Genomic DNA, 23,845 nt, shown 5'->3' on the forward strand with positions numbered 1-23,845 from the left:
AAGTATTATGATTAGTAGTAGAATTTGTAGCAGCAGCAGCAGCAGCAGCAGCAGCAGCAGCAGTAGTTCTTATCGTCATGGTAATGATAGTAGTAGTCGTTATCATCGTGGTAGTGGTAGTGGAAGTAGTAGTAGTGGCGGCGGTGGTAGTGGTAGCAGTGGTAGTAATAGTAGTAGCAGTAATATGAGAAATTGCACAACCTTGGGTTGAATTCATGATTTTACATTCTGCATTCAGTGTGTAATATAGATCACTAGGCACTGAGTTTATTAAGAAGTTGCTTGGAAATACATTTGATTATAAAACATTGCGATAAAACAATACCACCTTAACGTCATTTATCAAGTCAAAAGTGTTTATAACTTGTAATCTACAAATACCAAAAACAACAATAGATGATTTAAAAGAGCTGTAATGTAACAAAACGTTAAGCAAATAGTTTAGCACGCTTGGAGTCCATCTGGATGTTTAAATTAGGCTTGAGATTCTTGATGAACAGCATTTCAAACACTAAACAATCAAATTTTCCATGGCACTTTCTCAAAATTCTGAATTGGCCAATTTAGATACCCACACTATTTGATACCCATTAAACCAAATTTGGCAATTTTTACATTCTGCATTTCAGAGGCCATTTGGCAGTATGATTGACAAAGAATGCAAAGTTGGTTTCAAAATGAGGAAATACAAGGCATTTAATGAACATCATATTACCAGAGTTGAGTTGTTTAATGATAAACTGAATCTGTCTGGTCATGTCAGGGTTGTCATCTTTAAGAAAGCACTCAAGAATCTCCTCCATCCCCTGTACAAGACAATTCAACAGTGACTGAGAAAACGGAAGAAAATACCAAGACAGCAAGTTTTTGTCACTTGATTTTATTTAACACTTGCAATCTCCAAAGAAAATCTGTAAAAAATGCTTTTTTTCATGAATATTAACGATATAGTGCCAGCTGTGTAATGAATTAATTCATGTGACAAGTCATCAAAAGAATCTTTTAAAATAATGGTCATCGTTAAGCAACTTGTTGAAACAAGAAATACTTTGAGACAAGTAAGCTTACCAAGGCTCTTGCTTCCTCTTTCACAGCTGGCAGTGCCAAGATGCTGTACAAGGCTCCATTCACGTATGGACGAATCTATAAAAGTTACAAATTTCTTGAAAACAACAAATTCACATCACGTTTTTGACACATACAGGATACCACCATGACGTAGAGACAATATATGACAAACAGAATGAGCAGCAATGAACAGGTAGAAAGTACTTGCCTCTTGATTCTCATGTCCCAGGAGGTCACTCAGTACTCGGAGAATGTGACCAGCATCATTAATACATCTTCTCTTTCCTGTAGAAATGCATTGCATTCTGTATGTGGTAAAACTACTTCCAACATAAAATAGACTTATTCTTCACATTGATACCTTTTAAAAGTGTAACTAACCATTTATATTTAGGATTAGAGCCAAAACGTAAGAAAAATAATTAAAGATTTAAAACCTTTTGATACCAGAACGTCTCTATCAAGAGTGATTACTGGACAAAGTTGCTGGTGCGAAAGGGATTGAATGATGTTATTACTATGGACAAAATACCACAACGTAAGACACGATCTCTGTTATGTACAGGTGCTCAACACATTGTCTCGATAGCTTCTTTGATTCTTCTTCATTAGGTGCCAACTTCACCAGATAAGATTTTGGTGTTCCTTAAGCTCAAAGTGTGTACAAAGCCAGAGGTCGAATCCAAGTCACCAGCACCAAGAGCAACCAATTTAACTACTGAGCCACGTACAAGAGGTCTTATAAGATGAAATGGTTTATACCACTTCACCTTACGCATTACACGACATTGCAGAAATCTGCCATTAACCAGAACATAATACATAATTGTAGTGTTCATTGCAACATTGTCGTGAGATGAAGGCATACAACACCTTACCAGCAGAACGAAGACAGAGATTCATGAGTAAGGCAACAGAATATTCCAGAGTGTAATCTGATAAACTGTCATGGTCTGTCAAGAGCTGTGACAACCACTGGATTAAATCTCCCTCAATCATGGTTGATTGCATTTGGCGTCTAGAACAAAATCAGTTTTAAGATCAGACCGAATTGGGATCAAAAAATGGGAAACAAAACCAATGGCAGATTTAAGGTGGGACGTGCATCTTACAATGAAGATTCGGTGATTGTAATTTCAATCCAAGCACCAGGAAAGTGGAAACTAATACTGCCCTCACAATAAGCCGAAGCACGTTTAGTCTGCTCAAGAATGAAACAGACATGTTTCATGATGAGTGTTCACATCAGGTGGTGCATTGTGTGAATCTTAATCAAACAATGTTTTTCTTAGTATGACTGAGACAACCTCAACAGCTAGTTGCAATCTAAGCCAAGTAGTTTTGAAAATGAGGGTAAAGAGACATTTTTGCATCCGTGGAATTCTGTATTTTGATTTATTCTGAATATCATAGTTATCACTAGAATCCAAAGAAAAAGCTGATGCCTAGTGGCCCTCTTTCACCCATTTTGATTAGTTTAGTTGCTTCACGTTTCAAAATTCAACAAACCATTTGAGTAGCCTATTAACAAATAACTACATTAGATTATATCCGTCACGATTTTTCTTGGCTTGGCTGATTTAAAGAAATCAAAACAGGTCTTCAGTTGCTTCTTTATATCGTTCTTTTAAAGTACCTGTCTCTAAAGATCATTGATTTCTCATTGTATCCTTGGAAATTCATAAATGTGAGATATGAGTGATCGAGACACATATCCTCCTTAATAACTTTGTGAAGGGTAAACAAACAGCTTGAATATTTTACACATTGAAGACCCTTTCCCTACCAAGACCCACTATAGTGGGTCCTGAACTCATAACCTGGTCAGCATTTGTTCAATAACAGTGAAATTTTGTCGGCAAATTGGGCTTGGCAAGATCTTTGGATTTCAAAGGAAAAAATGCTACACTCTGGTATCTATGATGTGGTTTACCACCCCTAAGATTTGTGGAATATTTTCATCTAATGCATTTACGGACTCTCACATATCTCAGAGTGTTCTACGCATTCAAAGCTGCAAAATAAGCTACAGTTTTGAGGTATAGCTATCACATGAGTCGATCAGTGAAATTTTGTAGTTTTGAATTTTTTCGTTTTAAGACCATTTCTATCAAAGACCTGACTTCCTTCAGTTATCTTGATTTCAGGAATGAATTACACTCATCAAGACCTTTGAAATGATATATTACATTAGCAAGGTGGGTTTTTCTTTACCGTTTTGGAAAAATGGGCCAAAAAACGTGATAGGGAAAGGGTTAAGGTGACTCGACCCAGTTATTTTTTGGCGGTACCATCCTACTTTGAAGCTCTCTGGTATCCCCACCTTTACTTTTATCGTAAGTCTAAAACATAGAATGGATAACATATAGATCAATCTACAATAAAGCAAAAAAATTTTGGCGATCAAAGTAAATGTCACGTGGTTATAGTGACACGCCCCTTTGAGGCATGAGTCGAAATTCGCTACGCTGTGTGCCGTACAAAGCTCCACGATTTCCCTAATATTCACGGATTTCAATTGAGACTAAACATAAAGCCGTCAGATCGATAAACACATTTCTGAACCGAACTCTTTTAGAAATACAATAATAATCACTAGGTAAATATTTCTGGCCATTTAGCCATATTTTAGAGAAGATCGACCCTTTAATTGGTATTTTAAATGAAACCTTGAGCTTTTTTTCTTTTCCACAATGTGCCTATAGCAGTGTTTGTTTTGCGTGACTGACAGTTGTTCATTTCAAGGTATATATTCAATTTTTCATTCTACACTTAATTTAAAGCGTTACCTTTCTTGTATGTATGAATAAAATCAGTAGTTAAAAATTCCCTCCAAGACAAAAAATCAGCAGGGGAAAAAGTTCCTTTCTCCCTCCTATAGTATGTGACCTGGTTTCTTTACGTTTTGTGACACAGTGTTTATTTATCAACGTATCAAGACTCCGCTGTTCATTTCAGTCTTATTCAATTAAAACCCAGAGGTGTTTCAATTTGAATATTTTGTCAATACCCTCCATTAATAAGTCGGTAAATTGGGTAGTTTTGAGGTCACCTTATAAACCATCTCGCCAACAACGAAAAAAATCGCATTGAGCTCAGTAAATGTGATATTTGTTTATGTGATATAATGATCGATGCTGATAGAAAAAATCAGCGAAATTGGTGAAAAGCCGACATTTGCCCTATCCGTTCTAACGCGGACAGCCTCTTAATAGTTTTGAATGTTTTCAGTAAATTTTGATATTTTGATTCTTCCAAGTATTTTTTGCATATAGATATATTTTGTTATAATCCAATAAATTAAAAAGGACATGAATTAAAGTATTTGTTCTCACAGAACCACTTGGTCCACAAATAATCATTCTGAAACTTTGGTGTGTCATGAAGTCATACAGTTGCTAATAGTTAGCTTCACTATCTTTGACTTCATATTCCGTTTTACAATGACGCATATATCAATCAATGTGTTCTGGCCTACAAAAGGATCAATGGGATTCTACCTGGCTAAATAAATGCACCTCAGGGAACAAACTCTGACGCCCACTCAAGAACCACTGAATGTTGTAATTTCAATGTATTGCACCCCCTTTTCCAGAAACACACCCCCGAAGGGGAGATGCTCTGTTGCCAAAGAAGTCCTTGTAAACTTTCAAGACAGAATAATTGAAATTAATATTAAATTCTCAAAAGGCAAGGGGATCATTTGTTATAAAATATGACCATACCGATCTTACTGATATTTGATGCTGATGTAATTTTCATTGCCCGTATAGAGTCAAATTTGTAAATGGATAGCATTCTATTATTGTTATTTCCATTTTATCAACTCTTTACAACAATTTAAACTTTTATTATCCGTTATTGATTGCTAGAAATGTTTTAATGAAAAAAGCTACGTAGTAAGTGAAGGTCTTTGATTTTATTTAATTTGCATTTTTGCTTTGTAGGGAGCCACATGTTCGTCAGTAATTTTAGTTACTGTTACATGTTACCCTCTTAAAATCATCATAGTTTGGCATACGCATTTATTTTATTTTGATTTTGACATGTAATTAATATGTATTAACGGTTTTTGCATAACATGATGATAGTTAACTGAAAAGGAAAGAACTACAATCCTGGCCAAAATGTTTGGGACAGAGGCCTTGGTTGGCATGTGTGATATCCACATTAGTTAATGTTCACCATTAAATAAGGGGGCGGGGCAGTACATCAATGAGCAACATAAAGAAAAGACGCTGATTCTGTTGAGGCAAAGTTTCGTGGAAAAAAATTCAAGTGCCACGTGTTCCTGACTCAATTGGCCAGGATTGTAGGAAAAAGTAAATCCGTTCTTGGAAATACGATTACCTTTGTTAACAATGCAATTTAACAACAACAACAACAACAACAACAACAACAACAAAAAAGAAACACCTGCTAAACGAAATATGGAAAAGGTTTTACGCCAATAATGACAAAATTGGATGATTTGGTAACCAAACCAGCAATGAGATTACCAAGAGAAAACACGTGTTGAAGTTGATGGCATGAACATTGATAAACTGTTCTAAGAGAAAGAATGCAAGCAGAACAGACCAAACAGATTGTTTCAACGACTCCATGATATGAAGACTGAAGGAAAATCCTGATGCAGAACAACGATATCATGACTAATGACTATACTAAATGAATCAGATGAGAAAAATTTATCAGATCAGGAAGTTGATGAGAGTTTTATCCTTGACGACATAGTTATACCCTAGTGGTTTGGACAAAATAATTAGTATGAGTTTCGCTTGGTTTGATATAAATGCTGGATATCATAAATCAGTTGATATAAATATAACTGCGATGGTGGTAAAAGATTTTATGATATTACATATCCTTCCAGAGTTTATAATTACACAGTTATAGACAAGCTTACAAAAACAATAATCAATGATGAAGAAGATGAATATCCAATAAATCATGAATTTGGGAGGTAGTTGTAGACGAGTGTTTATAAACTTTTAATCTGGAGGACCTGGAGTCAAGTCTCGCTCTAACCGCTTGTTGGAAATGTTTCTTGGCAGCCCCAATTATAATTTCAACTCCTCGGCTGCACTTGTAAATAGCCAGCTGGTCCGCCTCCTCCCAGTTGATATTTTTAATCTGTTCAATTTGAAATGTTTGTTTCACTGTCCCTGAAAAGTCCCTTATGACATCAGGGTAATCTAGTAATCATTATAATTATTGATGTAATGAAAGTGCAGTCAGGGTTTTGATACCTTAGAAAACAAATTGTCAGCTTGATTTAACAAAATCTGAATACAGAACTCATAGCTTTCAATAAGATTGCTCAGAAAAAAGGTAGTGATGTTCAGGTGTCAGAGTGGCGGATCCCGCACAAGATACTGATATGTTGAATATTCACTGTGATCTTGTTAATACAGGCCTTGCAGATGGCAATGAACCAGACATCATATACAGTTTTAGCATATTGGTATTGAGAGTTTCAAATAACCTTACCTTTTCAAACCCGTGATGTAACTTATAACACTACACTGTCAATATCAGTAGTATAAGAATTTATTATGCCACTATTATGTCATTTTACCAAATAAGGTCAAGAGAACGCGCAAAATATGAGACCGTAATGCACTGTACTGTCACGGTTTGACCGGTTTACAACAGAGTGAATACGGACAGAATAGGCAAGAAAAGGAGCAACAATAGCCAGACTGGACAGACCAAACTTTGACTTGTTTGGATCCTTTGGACTTGAATTTTTAGAAGACAAACTCTTAACAGAAACAGACTATCTAACTGAACAAACAGAAACCATTGAAACAGGTGGTGTTGCTACAATTACCGAGCAAACAGAACAAACAGAAAGCAGACAACTGAACAACGAAGACACTGACAATTTTATTGCTGAGAACAAACACAAAAACGCAACCAAAAAGACACAAAGTGACCTTAACGTGTTTTACAGATGGGCAAGAACTGTCAATGAAACGAAAATTCTTTAAAACATACCAGAACAAGAACTGGACAAAGTTTTGGCTCACTTTTTCTAAACCTACGAAAGACAAACGGGGACGAATATGAACCTAAAACATTGACGTCTATGTTACGAAGTTTCGACCGCTTCTTAAGGGAAAAAGGAAAACATTACAGTATACTCACAGACAGACACTTCACGAAGGTTGGAGAAGCTCTATCTTCAAAGCAAAAACAGCTTCGCCGTACCGGCAACTAGGGCAAAAGCCAAACAAAGCTCTCGGACTGAGCGAAAATCAGATTCAGAAGCTGTGGGAGGAGAAACAATTCGGATACCACACACCACAAAGCCTTTTACGTACAGTCTGGTTTAATAACAGCCTGTTCTTTGGTTGAAGAGCTTATGACGGATATCACCGAGTAAAGTTTCACACGAAGCCATGTATAGAAATTTATTACAATTTATAAAATAACTAACATACTACGCGCGTTCTGATTGGTCAATAGAGTTGCCAAACCTATGTACTATTGTACCGGTAAACTCCCGCTGCTCTCCCGCTGGAGATTTCTCGATACCGACGAGCGCGACGAAAACTTTCCGAACTTCGACATATTGTCAGGCTTTGATGTGCTTTTGCCGCACAATAAAAATTCGGAGCCAAATTCTAAAAAGGAGAGCTTAAATACTGAGGCAGAAAAAGAAAGGTCGAGCAAAAAGAGAAGATTTGCCGATGTGGAAAACGAAGAACTTGACTCGATCGTCGAAAATGCACAAGCCAAAAAAACCAAGCAGGCAACACAGTGGGCAGTTTCCGTATGCACAGGTTGGTTTTAATTACATGAATAATCTTTTAGCCTGGCTTTTCACTGAAACTGTTATTTTATAAAATAAACGGCTCAAACAGTATTGATAAACAGTACAAAATTTGTAATTTATTGAAGGTTATGCCAAAGTCAAGTTGTTTACAAATAACTTGAAGCGTTTAAAACAATATAAAACCGACTTCAACCCGAGTACAAGGTATTTGATATGAACTGCTCAAATCACAATTCCTCTTTCTCTGTTCACCTAGAGTGGAGTAAACAAAAGGTTATTGGCGTAAGTCTGGCGGAAATGGCGGTCGAAGAGCTGGACAGGAATCTGAGGCAATTCTACGCCGAAGCAAGAAATAAAGAAGGCGAAAATTACAGCCGTGCGACTCTTCTGTCAATAAGAAATGGCATTGAGAGATATCTAAACACACCACCACACAGTTTAGGAAAAAGGTTCACTCACGACCCACGTTTTGTCCTCTCAAACCAAATGCTTGACGCCAAAATTAAACAGCTTAAGCAAGAAGGCATGCAAAACACCATGCACAAACCAGCAATAGAAAAAGAAGACCTGGCCAAGCTCAAAACAAGTGAAGTTTTTTCACTCACCAAGCCGCTGTCCGCTTTTCATCAGTAACTGCTATCTGCTGATAAAAAGCATTCTTTCGCCAAGGCATTAACCTTTTTTAGCCACATTTTTGTGAGAGTTAGACAGTAATTTAACTTAAAAAACACTTTCATTCATTCGCTCAAACTGCGATGCGTCCTTCGGCGATTCAACAGGTTTATGCTCAAAATAGATCCCGATTTGTGATTGGTTCTCCCGCCTTACTGATGAATTTGAAGAGAATAAACAACTTGATCAAGTTACAAAATAAAAAGCGCCGATTTCTAAGTGTTTTTGTCTAAGTAGTTATTTCATAAAAGCAATAGACCGCACTTTCCAGAAGTTTACCAGCGTAATAAAACCACTTGGGATGTTGGGAGTACACTCGAAAAGCTTGTAAATCACTCGCCTGCGGCTCGTGATTTACAAGCTTTCTCGTGTTCTCCCAACATCCCGCGTGGTTTTATTACGCTGGTAAACGTCTGGAAAGTGCGGTCTATTGCTTAAACATGAATCCAGTAGCAGGCCCGACAAAAACAACGAAGACGCAAGATAGTAACGCTTAACGACCAGTCGGTATTGGGTATCCTGTGTTCACAAGGTAATCCACATTACGTGTAACAGTTTATTTACTTCATGAAAGTCTCGTAAATGCGATTGTTTATCCATTGACGCCACAATTTCTCGAGATAAAGGTAAGAAGTACTTCCAGATATTAAATTTCATATATGTCACACAAGGTGTTTTGAAAACTTTTGTCGATATTGAGTTATAAATAGATTGCGTGTCGGATCGTATAAGTAATTCAAAATATAACCGCTACATTTGGCAACAAAAATGGTCGTTTTTCCCTGGTAATGACTTATATATGGGAGATGATATATCGATCGGATATTTGAGGGACACAGTAGACTTTTTATGTACATTTAACACAGAGTCGAACTTTTTTATGTAAATTAACCGTGATGATACTCGCAACATGGCGGGTCAACATGCCAATCAATTAGCGCGAGTGTCTTGTTTTCAACACGCTCTCACAATTTGCCGTTTCATTTACCCAAGCTACATTTTCGGTAAAAGCTAAGATAAAATGATACTTTTGGCGGTAATAATAAATTTAGTGGGTAAATCCATGTACCAGATCGATTTTTTTGCCCACGAATCTGGCCAAAATTGAACGTCACGCAATACTTCCGCGATGCATAATTTTGGAAATTCCATAAGAAATTCAGGATCGACATTCATTGCGACCTAACAGCTCTAAATCGCCGTTGAAGGATGATATTTTAATAACATGCATCAGTTTTTGCTGGTACGGTTTCCGTTTTGGTTTGCTAACCTTCGATAAAAGTGGAATTTCAGGACCGATTTCGGGCGCTGTGAGAGGAAATTACTAAACCTCCTCTCGACAAGAAAATAAAAAATCCAAACAACTTCAAAGTTCAATTTTTGTAACAAGTTAGCAAAGCCCTTTATTGTGTCAAAGTCTGAGAAAATCGAATTTTTCTATCTTGCATGGCGACAGTTGATAGTTACAGAAAGCCGCTCTTAAGTATTGTCATTTATTCTTTCTGCCGATGATACATACATTTTTTTACCAACATACGGATATCAAAATCCTGACAGAAACACTTAAAAATGAACTTAAGAAAGTAAATCTGTAGCAAAAAAACAAACAAACTTTCTCTGAACATAAAAAAGACACATTATCATTTTTAAAACCAAAAAGGAAAAATAGGGAAACAAAAACCAAAATAAACCATCCTGAAATAAAACAAGTGGAATCAACCAAATTTTAAAGAATATACATGTACATTGATTCTAACTTACCATGGAAAAAAAATCAATAATCAGGATTATTTCCTTTTCAGATTTTAGAGATCATACGCACCCTCTTTTTGAAATCTATCTATTCTACCAATAGATGATTTGAACAATGAAGCTATAGCGTTATTTAGATTTAGATATTTCATGAAAAATCTACAAAGAACACGCACACAAATTACAAAAAAACATTATATCAGATTTAAAGCATGTAAAATTTGGAACAACCTTCCTATATTGATTAAAAACTCAAAATCATTTGGCATTTTGAAGAAGAAAATTAAAAAATACACAGCGTAAGTTATAGGTATCTAACCGGAATACTGACAGCAACTGTTGCACATGTTGTCTATATATGAATCATTAATACTTTTAAATAACAGGGGCCCTCAATGTTAAGCCCAAAACTGTTTGTCGAGAGTTCCTGCTCTTATTAAATTTTGAAGTAATATAACAAACACGAGGAAGAGTGTTTCATCAGATATCCAAACACTGAGAAGTAGGTTGAAAAAACGAGGTGCAGCTGAGTTTTTTTTAAACGACTTTGAGGTGTTTGGATATCTGATGAAACACACTTTCGAGAGTTTGATATGGCTTCTCAAATGATCAATAATTCTTGGAGAAATTCAAGGCTAAAGTTGGCAAAATTTTATGGTAATTAGGATCACATATCCAAACCACGGTCACGGTAGTGATTTTCTTTGTTTTCTCTTGATGAATTATTAATGAGTTTGAGAATCACAATGTACGTATCTATGCAATTAGGCTCACTGTTTAGAGCGAAATAAAAATTGATTGATATCCACTTACAATACAAACGTGGCACATCTTTGAATATTGTCACCAAATTCTGTTGTTAATTCAAAAGTGGTTATGTGATTCAATTGATTAATAACTGAACAATTTTGTTGGTAAAAACCATTTTTGATCTCTACATCTTCCACATAACCAGTGACAATCAGGGAAATGGTTTCAATTTTCACAAGGTTTGATGTTGAGGTGAAAAATGTTCTGACACCCAGTACCGAATTCCACAGATATGAAAATGTAACCATATCCTTGTTTTCCGCACTACTTAGCCAGACCAAAAGAAATCACACTGCAAGCGTTCAAATGAGAGGAGAGTGCATGCATGGCCTGTATAGTTTGGTACTACCATTAATGTAAGTGACTTATAATTTTGTACTTGTTACACAAAAGCACATGAAATTACAAAACTCTGCAGTACGTATTTGAGAAATACAGGCAATACTAACACGTCCAGGGAAACTTGCTTTCTTTAAACATGCTTACTCTAAGGATGTTTTGGTGTGAGTGAGTTTGCACACTAACATAGCTAGACTGAGTGTATATACAAAGATATGCTTTCAAAAATATCGGAACTTTACCTTAGACTAAGTTTCTGCAATGTTCCCAGAATGTTTTCACTTGTAAGAGATGTCTTTGGTTCCTTTGTTAGGGCTGATAGTAAGGCATGGACTAAAGATGAGTTTTGTGATAAATATGAACGACCTATTAAAGAAAAATCAAAACAATTTGGTAGTAAAAAAAAATTAATGGTAAATGTGTCTTACAGTTAACTCTAGTTTGCATGCCAGGACATAAAAGACACTGTATACTAAGGTACTAAAATTTCTGAACACATTCTATGTAAAAGTAACGCAGACAAACTTCATCAAAATCGTTGCTTCTCAGTCTTATTTCTGGGGAGAGGAGTGGATACATCACCAAACCTAAGGTAGGAAACTGCTGACAGGCACTATAAACCCTGACCCTGTTATTTCCTCCCCCATTTAAGACAAAATGGTACACTTGGTAAACCCATTTAAGACAGTTTTGGGATGATCCTGTAGTCCTAATTTACCACATTGGATCATTTTCATGTGATTTCTGTGGGAGTTATGTCGACACATTGGTTTGGAAAGTATTCTAAAGCCCTGGTGGAAATTTAAGACATTCCCTTACATTAAAATCGAAGCACTTCCAAAAAAACCCCATTTAACTTTTTGTTCAAGAAAAACAGCCCTGCAAGCCCTAGAAGCATCTCCTTAAGGCCAGTTAAGGGAGTACACATGCTGCCTCCCTGGGTCAGTACTTTTACCATTTGGCAAAATTATTTGTGTTAGCTTCTGTGGAATATACCAAACATACACATAGTAACCATTATGTATATTATTTTGCTGCATATATGGTGTATCACATTTATGTGTCTAACGTTTTTGAGCTGTTATTTGTTTTATTAGTTATATCATGGCTTGTCACTCCAAGTGGCAAGGGTCACTATTAATAATAATTTCGTTGGGCATTGCAACATATTTTGCGGGCTAAAATATATTTTAGTCTGCTGCCCTGAGCCAATAAGAAAGGCCAAAATAACGTAGCCGGCAATCAGAATTGGGAACCATTCAACTGTTCGCGTCGTTTCCTTGCTCGTTTGAATGGAAGCGCTACCACCTGCAATGAAATTGTTTTGAGCTATAAATGGCTGAAAAACCTGACAAAGAAGCAAATTCTCAGTTGTCTTAGATAGATAAAGAAGACTTCCAGAAACTCGTGGGTGATGGTGGAAATAATGCCTGTGGTAGCTCCATGGCCGGAGGTGAGATGAATGTAAATTTGTCGTCGTCGAGTGAAACCCACTCAGTTTAGCAATTGCACAGTGACTATTTTGTCACTGTTTACAAAATTTTGTTATTATCCTTTTGAAAACTTAAAGCAAAGATTCTTTTGACAAATTTTCTCGTGCTCAAAGTTTTATTATAACTTTATTTGCAAAAAAAGAAAAAAAAAAATGCCAACGTGATGCCGGCAGCCAAGATATCCCTTACCACACTGTATTTGATTCCTTTTGCGAATGCCCTCTGAAATCGTTATAATAGTAATAGAGTTGATGTTCTTGGGTATAAATATGTTTTGGACCATATCAGAACTCATTTTAAAATGAGCCTGAGTCGGGTCAAAAAGATATTTACACCCGCTAGCATAACTCTATCATTATAATAATAGGTAACTCCCCTTTCCTTAAGTTATGTGACTAATGAACAAAAATAAAACACATAACCATTAAGGGAACATACGTTGACTTTGTATTTACCTGCTGAAAGAGATGCAAGTGCATTTAACAACCGTGCCAAATATTGTCTCACTTCCTCACTCGGGGATGCCAAGAGATTTAATATTTCTCTCTAAAAGAAACAAAACATTTGATTTGCACTTTAGTCAGGTCATTCTTTGGTTAGACCTATAAGTGATTTCAATACTGTGGGTCAAATAATTGTTTTAAGTGGCTCTAATAAACATCTAAAAGTTAACAAGAACATTACATAACTTATGACTTATTAAGTTACAAATTCACAATGAAAGCTTGGTTTTTGTTTCTTACATCATAATTTGCTGGGGTGATAGATGTCCCCATTTTTTGCGCTAACATTTATGTTCAACATAACTTTTGCCTAATAAAATTTGCATAATTTCAGAATGGTGACTTGGTGTTGTTTTATGGAACTAAGGCATTGCAACAGATTATATTGCAAGCAAGAAATGGTTAATCTGCAACAGGAAATAAACTGATTTTAGCTAATTTTCATAGATACGAAATGAAGCTTGGTTTTCCTTTCTTGGATTATAATATTTTGCTAGGAAACTGGATGCCCCAATTCTAAGTACATGTAACAAAAAATAATTACTGTCAAAGTACTACTTTCCATGGCAATAAAATATTACTAACAGAAAGACCTACCGGGAGTATTTTTCAGTGGATTGCCAGGATGCGGAGGCACACTGGCATTATTACTGTAAGATAGCTGATACAAAATGATAATCTCTCATTAAACTCCTTTTTCTGCCGATCCTGGATATTGTAAAATGACGTGGGCACTATTTACAAAGGGCTTACTGCACTTGCAATGCATATCTGTTGGCACTATTTACAAAAATGCTGAAAATATAGTAATTCTAAGCCTTTAGCAGTGTGCTTCCTACACCACTTTGCATATGTGTAGATGTATGTATGAAATGGAAACTAAATCAAACCTAGATGGATACACCAATGTAACAGTCATGCTTTCAACAGAAGGTCAATAAATGACTTTATAAAAGGTAAAGTATAAAACGAACAAATGCATTTCTGCAAACAACTTCATAGGGTCGCCCGCCTAACCTATGAGCTGATGAGCAAAACGAAGGGGGTATTTGCACAGTATAAATTACACAAGAAAATAATATACTTGTCCTGCATCGCCCAAATGTAACCAAAAGCAGAACGTGAGCATACACAAGAGGTGCCGACCTCAATGAAACTTGACATGCACGAGAAGAGAAGAAAGACAAAGCCTAGAATTGAAACTTTTATGGCAAAATGCTTTTAAGTGGGGTCCTCATATGCCTGTATGACAGTTGTTTTTATTAATACGCAGGGTTCGGGGCATAACCAACCTATAGAACTAATCTTAAAATGCTATTTGTTGTTTTCGCTCAGATTTGCAGAATATAATTTGCATGTGACCTTAAATTCGTTTAGAAAAGATTGCCCTATAATAGATCTTTTCACTTTTTTTCGGGTTCATTTAGAGTGAAAACGTGTGACTATGGGCTTTCTGTGTTTATCACCAAATGAAAAGAAAAGGCAATGTTTCCTGTGAATCTGGGCCAAAACAACAAAAAGCAATCTAAAATACACTTGAGATCAGTTAACTATGCCTCAAGCTCTTCATAAATACGATTGATATAGTTCATATATAAACATGTGCATACATACCTAACTGTTGATCAGATGCAAGGTCACTTGGCATATTTCAAAAGAAAACAAAGGAGCAACTTACTCTAAATTGGCTGTTAACAGAGCAGCCTAGCAAATCATGGATGACATACACATTAACAGCACTGCTTCGCTGATCACTTGTAGCTGCTTGGGTGAGATTCTAAAAAACATTGTAATCATTTGAAACAGTTTTAAAAATATGCATTTTGATGAAAACTTGCCCTTACTTGCCCTGACCATTATTTTTAGAGTTTTTCGGTCTAACATTTGTGAGAATCTGAAACGGATTGTTTTTTTGGATTCTTCACCACCAAGAGAACAGAGCATCTGAAAAAGGACCATGTGCTATCATTATTGGAACTGTGCAAAGTGAGAATTTCTACTGTTGAATTGCAAATATGAACATCTTTATATAATCATCTTAGCTAGTTAGTTCATCAGTACAATAATGCCATTTTCTATTTACCTCTTTTCTCTTTACCTCTTCTTTTTTTTCTTCCTTTCCTTTTTTTTTTTTTTTTTCTTTTTCTTCTTTAAAAAAAAAAAAATTTAATTGGAAATTTCAATCAGTACCCTTAACTTCTATGGTTTATCCAATAGTTCTAGGAAGCCTATAGTTAATAAGCCCCCGGCTTCTATATAGGCTTCCTAGCCTTTAACACATTTAATATTGTAAATAGTCAAGTATGAATATTGTAATAGTAAGAATATTGTGTGTCGTCTATAATGTATTTATGTTGTATTTTCTTGTTAATGGCAAATAAAATTGAATTGAATTGAATTGAATTTAATCATCGCCAAATGAGAACTGTTATACAAATGAGATTATTGACTGGAAATGTCCTCTTTGCTTCAAGAGGCATTTAACAAATATAGGACAAGGAAATCGTTGCTGAATTCTTGTTTTTTATGATACCAATACTTTTTGCCAGAGACAAATGGGTGATTCCAGAAGATATCTGTACCATACCACAGGTTGAATCTTGGAATTCCGAGGACGGGGGTCTTTGGGACTGGAATTCAAAGGCAGGAAGAGGTGTTTATGCTAGGAATGCTGGAAGCGTGGAAGAACTCGTCTTACTACATAGTTTAAGTTCATTTGATAAAATAAAGTTGACATAAATATATATGAAAACTACAAATTGTACCTGAAGAAATTGAGTTGCTTGACAAATAATCCAATAAGGATAGGTGTGAGACATATGTGTTATCTTGCCTAACAAACTTTGAACTTGTTATTAACTTTCTTGATTATTCACTGGCCTGTTATTTCATTACAAACAACAATTGAAATTAAATAGAAGGAATCCCCTCGCAGTTCTTTTACAACTTAAGCAGATGCAAAAAGCAAGCCTGAAAAAAATTCAGGCTTGAATGAGATTCAACCCCATGACCTCTACGATGCTAATGCAGTGCTCTACCAACCGAACTATCAAGCTAGCTGACAGCTGGTCATAATTATGAGTTCACAATATATCAGTGAAGGATGAATAAATGAATATATGACACATACATTTGACATAGCTCGGTTATTAGAGCACTTCAACAGCATCAACGGCATCGCAGAGGTCATGGGTTTGAGTCCCAGTCATGCCTGAATTTTTTCAGACTTTCTTTTTGCAACTGCTTTAGTTGCGTAAATTATGGCAAGGGTCTTTCAGCCACAGTTCAAATGCATGTTTCATATATTCATATTCAAACAACACTTCACCAGCATGACCACAATATATTTAAATATTATGTTTCACTGTTCATATATCCACTATAATGGCAAATACTGCAATAAATGCTTCCACGAGACCCAAATATCGAAGTGGCAACTGAGGTATAAGACTGTGGATTATTTTCCAAAATATTTCACTTTGAATTCTCATGCATGTCACCAGTTTGTTTCACATTGAGTTCTTGTAGCTTCCAGGTGCATTGAAGATGCTCCTGGCTCAATTCATTATCTTTTTTATCTTTTTCTTTGTTTATTGTCTTGAAAAGGAATAATTAGCTTCACCAAGAATGGGTTGAGTGGTGGCGGAGTAAGGACTACCAACTGTCCCGCTCTCAAAGCTGTTTTATGAAGCAACACATGGCTGAAACTCTATCCAACTACATACGAAAACGCAGAAACAGATCTTCTGCAAGTTCTAGTGACGAAACATCTGCTTCACCTGATTCTAAAAAGCTTAAGGTGGCCGAACACAGTTTTCCAGTATACAGGTGTTAGTAAGCATTATTTGAAAACTACGTACCTCTGAGTACCCAAAATTAGCATGGTGCAAGATTAACTAAAAAGGAATAAATTTTGATACTTCTTTTTGAGCAAGGTGCTGTTGCCATGGCAACAGAGCAAGCTTTTAACCGTCCACAAATAACGGTTTTCCTTAATTTTTAGAAAACTCACTCATTAGATTTTTTTCCATTTTTTGTACCCAGAAACACTCACAACATACTGACATAGTGACGCTGCTTTCATGTAATTTTAACAGAGAGATCTCCTGTAAATGTTGGTTTTGCACTTTAATGTTTCTTGAAGATACCCTCTGTTAGTCTGTTAGATTTTGATTTTTGTTTGTTGGCGAGTTACCCTTTTAGAGAACTACTGTTTTGTCACATTTCACGAAATTCTAATGAGCGGTTCCTTAGAAAACAGTTCATTGCCATTAAAACAACCAGTCACAGTTTTTTGCTCAAATGCGCATTCGTGGCTTTTAATTAGGTTTTCTCAGCAAAGATGAAAAGCGTACAAAAAGGCTTAGCTCTTCGTGAACTCACTTTTTTTGTTCGGCGATAAATGAAGAAGGATTCACAAACGAGAAACTGAGTTATTTTAAGAGCAAAACTTACCTTTGTGATCCATTTGGTATAAAATCGAGGGATCGATAGTATTTGCTTACCACAACCCTCGCATGCGCTTAATAGCATCACTAACAGAATCTGTTAAGAGCGGCTGCCTGTAAGAATCGAGAACTGCATTTCAGTGACCACTTGGTCAAATTTGTGATTTTTCGTCTGAAGATATCCTTGGATTAACTATTTTCAAAAATCATATTTTAAAGTTCCAAGGTATTTTATTTTTTGAGAAAATTGCAAGAGTTTGAAATGCGGCCTAGGTGCGGTCATGGGCCAATGAAAACCACGAAAATTTAGGTCAAAGGACGAAGCCCCGTTCACGGTGTAAAATAACCCAATGAACTTAAAACTTTACACAAACCTAGACCAACCATCTCACAAGAAAACTAATACAATAAACATTCCAAACTCGCAGGCTGCTTTCTAAAGCATGCAGATTTGTGTACGCTACTAAAAATGGCCTTGAAACTAATGCCTATTTTCATTAAAATAAAAGTGTTTCTGGTATGTAATTTTCTCTAGATTAAATCTCATATCTCGAAAGACGAAGAAAAGAACTTTATTTGTTCCAAGTTTCAAGCTCTGATTCAAACTCTTTCCCACTCAAGGAAGATCGAATATGCGTGCGATACTTGCGGCTCGCAATTCACGTCACGAATTATGAGATCAAAACCGATTTACAAGCAAACTGGATATTATTGAGTGCTCCATTAAAAACATTAAGACCAACTTAGCGAATTTGAAAGTCAGGACTGCAAAACTAGAAGATTTTCAAGCAATAGCCAGGAAAGATATTGCCAAACCCCAGAAATCATGCAGCTTCAACGGTGACAAATGCAAAGAATACAAGACAGATTTATCAAAAAAGCTTGACGAGCAGAATAAAAGAATTATTTCAATGATGGAGAGAGAAAGGCTGGTTAGTGACCAAATAAACGACCTCCTATCAAAGAATCTCTACCTTGAATCTTACTCCAGGTGCGAGAACATTAAATTCTTTAACATTTGAGAAGAACGCGATGACGACACTGAAGAAACCCTGAGAAAGTTCATGGAAAAAGAATTTGGTTTTTGAAACGTCCACACTGCTGAAATCTAATGTGTACACCGTCTTAGCCAAAGAAATAATGGTATATAATTTGTGAATTTAAATCCAATGGAAAAATCATAACTTTAGCGAATATATATGCCCTAAATGAAGATGATCCAAACTTTGATCACCTCTCAGACTTTCAAGATAAGAAAATCATACTAGGGGGGGACTTCAACCTTGTCCTAGATGTAAAGACTAAACAACAGATTAGATCAATGGGGGGAGAGAATAAAAAACTCTTTCCCAAGAGAAATTTTAGATGGCCTGAAAATAAAGTCAAAGTGCTTGATGTTTGGATCACAATATCGTGCTAAATCTAAACTGCTGAGAAAAAGTGGACAAGATTAGAAACGACTAAGCTGCTGGAAAAATCGACAATTAACTCTACTTGGAAAAATCCTAGTTATCAAAAGCTTAGCCGCATCACAGCTTACGTATATCCTAGCTTCACCCACGACAAACCACGAAATCATAAGTAAGATAAATGATCTTTTCTACAGTTTTCTCTGCAATAAAAAAGGAGACAAGATCAAATGAAGCGTGATGATAAACGACTACGACAAAGGAGGTTTGAAAATGGTTGACATACATGTAACGCTGTTTAACAAGTCACTTAAGACTAACTGGATTAAAACATATCTTGATGATTCTAATCATGGAAAATGGAAAGAGTTTTTGGAATTTGAACTTGACGGAATGACGGAAAATCAGTTTTCACTGGTAATCTAAATAAAAGTGATAGTGGAAAGACAATAACAGTGCAAGACCCATTTGTACAGGAACTTCTGGTCAGAAGTTAATTTCTGTAAAACATATAAAAACGAAGGGTCAATTCCTTCTGCAACATATATGGCACACTTCGCTAATTAGGATTGAAGATAAACCGGTTTTCTATAAACAACTCTCTCTTCATGGAATTACCAAGATAGCTCATTTAATGAAGGACTCGCATAATTTTCTCTCTTTTGATGAGTTTATTAACTTTCACAAAATACAAGTAAAGCCATTGAAGTACTTTGGTCTTGTGTCAGCCCTCCGATACCATTACAATGCACATTTTTCTATGGAAACTGGTGACACAATAACACCTGACTCCTTCCTCCATACATTTTTTTAAAAGTGACAAGGGTGACAGGTTAGTATACAAGAAGCTTCTTTCCACCAAAAGCACCTCATTAGTGAAAAGCCAATTGAAATGGAACAACAGTTTTGCCTTTGAAGGAAATTGGACTCCTGATTGGAAAGCCGCTTGTGGGCTAGCGGCTAAGTGTACCAAAAGTGCAAAACTCGTAAACTTCCAGTATAGGTTTCTTCACTTAATCCTACCCACAAACGTTTTTCTAACCAAAATTGGTATTAAAGAGGACCAGAATTACTCTTTCTGCAGCGGCTCCTCAGAAAACCTAGCCCACCTATTTTGGCTCTGTCCAAAAGTCTCTTTATTGGGATAATTTGGTTGAAAGGCCAGAGCGGTTCAAGTAATATACCAAGAAACTATTAAAAAAATGTGGCCAAAAAAAATTTTCACGTGTTTTTTTTATTCAAAGTTCATGCTGACACTTCACTAATTGAATTTACGACACCGCACTTCGTGGAAAAACGAAAAAACAACTTTGCTCAAGCTGATCTCACAAAGGGAAATCTGTTGAACAAAGCGTCACAGTACATTTCATGCCCGAAATAAATGCGTGAAATTTTTCCTTTGGAGTTCAGTCCACGCAATCTTCAAGTGAAAATAATTTGAAATGTGACTAACTCTTTGCTAAATAAGAATTATTTCAATGAAAGCTAGTTGTCTGTATTATGCTTCATTATTCAATGACTGTACCAAAAAAGTTTTGATCCTGTACTCCGGTAAGAAAGTTATTCAGTTGCGTTCATGTTTCACTTGCATTTCAATAAATTTTACACAGTATGTATTAAACAGTTGATGAAAATTTATTGACCACGTCCTTTCGCTTTCCCATAAATTACCAGATGTAAATTCCTAAAATGAAACATTTTCTCTCTTTGAAACCTCTACGAAATCTGACAAGATCTAAAAATGTTCATTTTACCAGAAATTTGCATAATTTTGTTTACGACGTCACTGATGCATGACATGGCACTTTCCGCTTTAGCGTGAAAACTGACAGCCAAACTAAGTTTTTTAGCAAACTAATCTACTTAATGTAATACTTTTGTATGAGAAGCAAAAATATGATGAAAGATGTAGAGTTTCCATGTATGCAAAAAGTTATGATTAGCAGTGAACTTCTTTCAGCTGAAGACATTTTCTGGTGGGAAATATTTTTTGGCGGCAAAGTTTCAAGTAGTGCAACGCAATATCACGCAATCTTTCTGACTAAAACTATTCAGTTAGTTCAATCGCGAAGGGAGGATAGGTTAAAAAATCGGTGAGGCCTACAATAAATAAGGCCACTAGTGCTAAACATACATCAACGCATGCCACGTAAACGCTCTAAAAAGTGTCTTGTTTATTCAAAGTTCTTGCCGACACTTCACTTATTGAATTTAAAAATGAATTTTTAAATTAAAATATTTTTAAATTCAATTATTGTTAAATTCAATTATTTTTAAATTCTTAAAAGAGACCACTTTGTGGAAAAAACGAAAAAACCTATAACTTTGCTCAGATTCAACGAAAAATCTCCATTCTTACACTAAAATGATTGTCAAATTTATCTCTACAGATTGAACAAGATTATTCTGATGCGTCAGGAAAAAAATTTCCTCTTTTTTTTTTCACTAATTGAGTTCACGACCCCGGACTTTCTAAAAAACTGAAAAAACTTATAACTTTGCTCAGTTTAACGAAAAATCTCCATTCTTGCACTAAATGATCGTCAAATCATTCTCTACAGATTGAATAAGAATATCCTGATGCGCCGTGAACAAAAAATGTTTGCGTGTTTTTTCCACTTCACTTGTCCCCTGGCGCCAAGATGGCGCATAGGGCCTCCACATGTGCATTCCATCGATTCCTGTCTTGTGCTACAGTGCACACCTCACTCCAGGACTGCCACCCTGCTTTGGACCTCTCTTTTTCCACTGTGCGCCACCAAGTTGTTTTTGGCCGGCCTCTCTTTCTCCTTCCCTCTGAGGGCCAAGGTTACAGCTGTAACACAGTCATTATCAGGTTGTTGTCTGAGGATGTGTCCGAGGTTCTCACGTATCAGTTTCCTATCTTCAACTGTGTTTTTGGGTGCACTATTGGCGTCCTCGGCTCCAGGGTTTCCAAGTGGCTTTCACTCTGGAGCGTCATGTTGTGTGCCACTAGGCCCCCAAGATAGGTGATTAGCCTAACGCCCAACCCCCTGGAGGGCCAGGGGCTGTCCTTTGTCAGGTCTGTCCCTCGACCAATCTGGTACAGCTGAACTTACCAAGGACTGAGTACCCACCGGCATAGCTCTTGGGGTCACTGAGACACACACGCTCCACCAGCCTGACAAGGTGACAGGGCCAGGGTGAAGGTTTTTTCAACTAATTGAATTTAAAACTCCTTCACTGCGCATGCCCAAAAGTTAACAACAGAACCAACCAACCAACCAACCAAGTGAAAAGTCACCATCGCTATAACTCGTTCATTGCGCATGCGCACATTTACGAGTTAAAAATGACAACAGAACTGGGGTTCATAGAAAGAGTAACACTTCTTATTGCTGCATCAAAGTGACACAAGAATGACTTCTACGGGAGAATAGGGTTTAATGAATAAAATAATTTAAAAAAGTTAAAATTTGTCACTACAATGAAAAAACGGAATTTGAATGAAACCTTGATGTGGTCTGCCATAGGCAACCCACATAATAACTTTGTATATGCACTGAGGTGCGAGGTGGCAAGGCCCGGGGTTGGGGTGACGGACTAGAAATCTGGAGGTCCCAGGTTCAAGCCCCATCCTCAGCCATGCTTGAAGTAGCCAGCTAGTTTGCGTCCTGCCAGTTGGGCTTTTTTACCTGTTCTGTTTAATTTGATTTGTTTCCCGTTATTTTAAGTGGAGTGCCTCAGTGTAAACTAGCTTGGTAGCTAAGTGCATCCTCACTATAAATAAAGCATTTGACATTTCTAAAACTGAAATTTTATCTTGTCTGAAGGCAACACAGGCTCTCTTGAGAATTACAAGCACATAGATTTTGATCTGTTTTACTGCAGTATATAGCTTAGATATTTATTAAACATAACAACTGAAAGATATTGTGTCTCAGGAAACTTGACTGTGGGATTGGCATTTTTGCCAAACAAATTGACACCCTGTTTACAAAAACTAAAGAAAGTGTCCATCAGCTGATGGTGAGCTCTTTCTCTACCTTCCAAAAGCAATTCAAAATACTTGAAGTCATTCCTGTTTCCTCATAAATAACGCAAAATTAAAAGTGATTCAGTTTGTTATGCGGCGAAAGCAAAACATAAAAAATGTGCTTCCAAACGTCTGCGAAATAAAGCTGTACATGTAACTACAATGTACGTACCACCTAAAGTTAAATGTTGTTACCGTAACAGAAAGTGTGTTGTCTTTACAGATATTGTAGCGTTTTATGGTCGTACGTCGGAACGATAGATAGAGAGAGACTTGAGTGCTAGTCAACTCCTAGTTTAATGCAGGCTTCTGTGTTCTTACAGTTACAATAAATCAATAAAGTACTCTTATACAAACACGCGATATGCGTGGGGTAATCAGGTGTCGATTACACTACTATAATTATCATATTAAGATCACGCAAGTTAGTGTCACAATACAATGTCACAATCCGGTATCGTTACATCTCCCTTTTCTTAAAGTTAAGTGTTCATGACATAATCCTCATGCCAAGCTGGTGGTTTCTTGATACGGGAGGACCTCCGCAGTTGGACAGCAGGCTGGTCGTGATTG

At 36.4% G+C, this 23,845-nt stretch overlaps 1 protein-coding gene across 1 annotated transcript in view; it reads right to left on the reverse strand.

The window, feature by feature from the left end:
• Positions 1–23,845, reverse strand: part of LOC146476678 (lisH domain-containing protein ARMC9-like) — a 115,637-nt gene that overhangs the window by 42,534 nt on the left and 49,258 nt on the right. Inside the window, exons 10-16 of the mRNA XM_085114260.1 lie at positions 15,097–15,195; positions 13,371–13,461; positions 11,665–11,788; positions 1,947–2,086; positions 1,277–1,353; positions 1,069–1,143; positions 716–806 (exon numbers count right to left, since the gene is read on the reverse strand). Coding sequence (XP_084970386.1) covers positions 716–806; positions 1,069–1,143; positions 1,277–1,353; positions 1,947–2,086; positions 11,665–11,788; positions 13,371–13,461; positions 15,097–15,195 — 697 coding nt within the window. The remainder of the gene's footprint in view (positions 1–715; positions 807–1,068; positions 1,144–1,276; positions 1,354–1,946; positions 2,087–11,664; positions 11,789–13,370; positions 13,462–15,096; positions 15,196–23,845) is intronic.

This window comes from Pavona decussata, unplaced genomic scaffold (assembly GCF_977016875.1).
Source record: "Pavona decussata unplaced genomic scaffold, jaPavDecu1.1 SCAFFOLD_75, whole genome shotgun sequence".
In the NCBI taxonomy this organism is placed as follows: domain Eukaryota; kingdom Metazoa; phylum Cnidaria; class Anthozoa; order Scleractinia; family Agariciidae; genus Pavona; species Pavona decussata.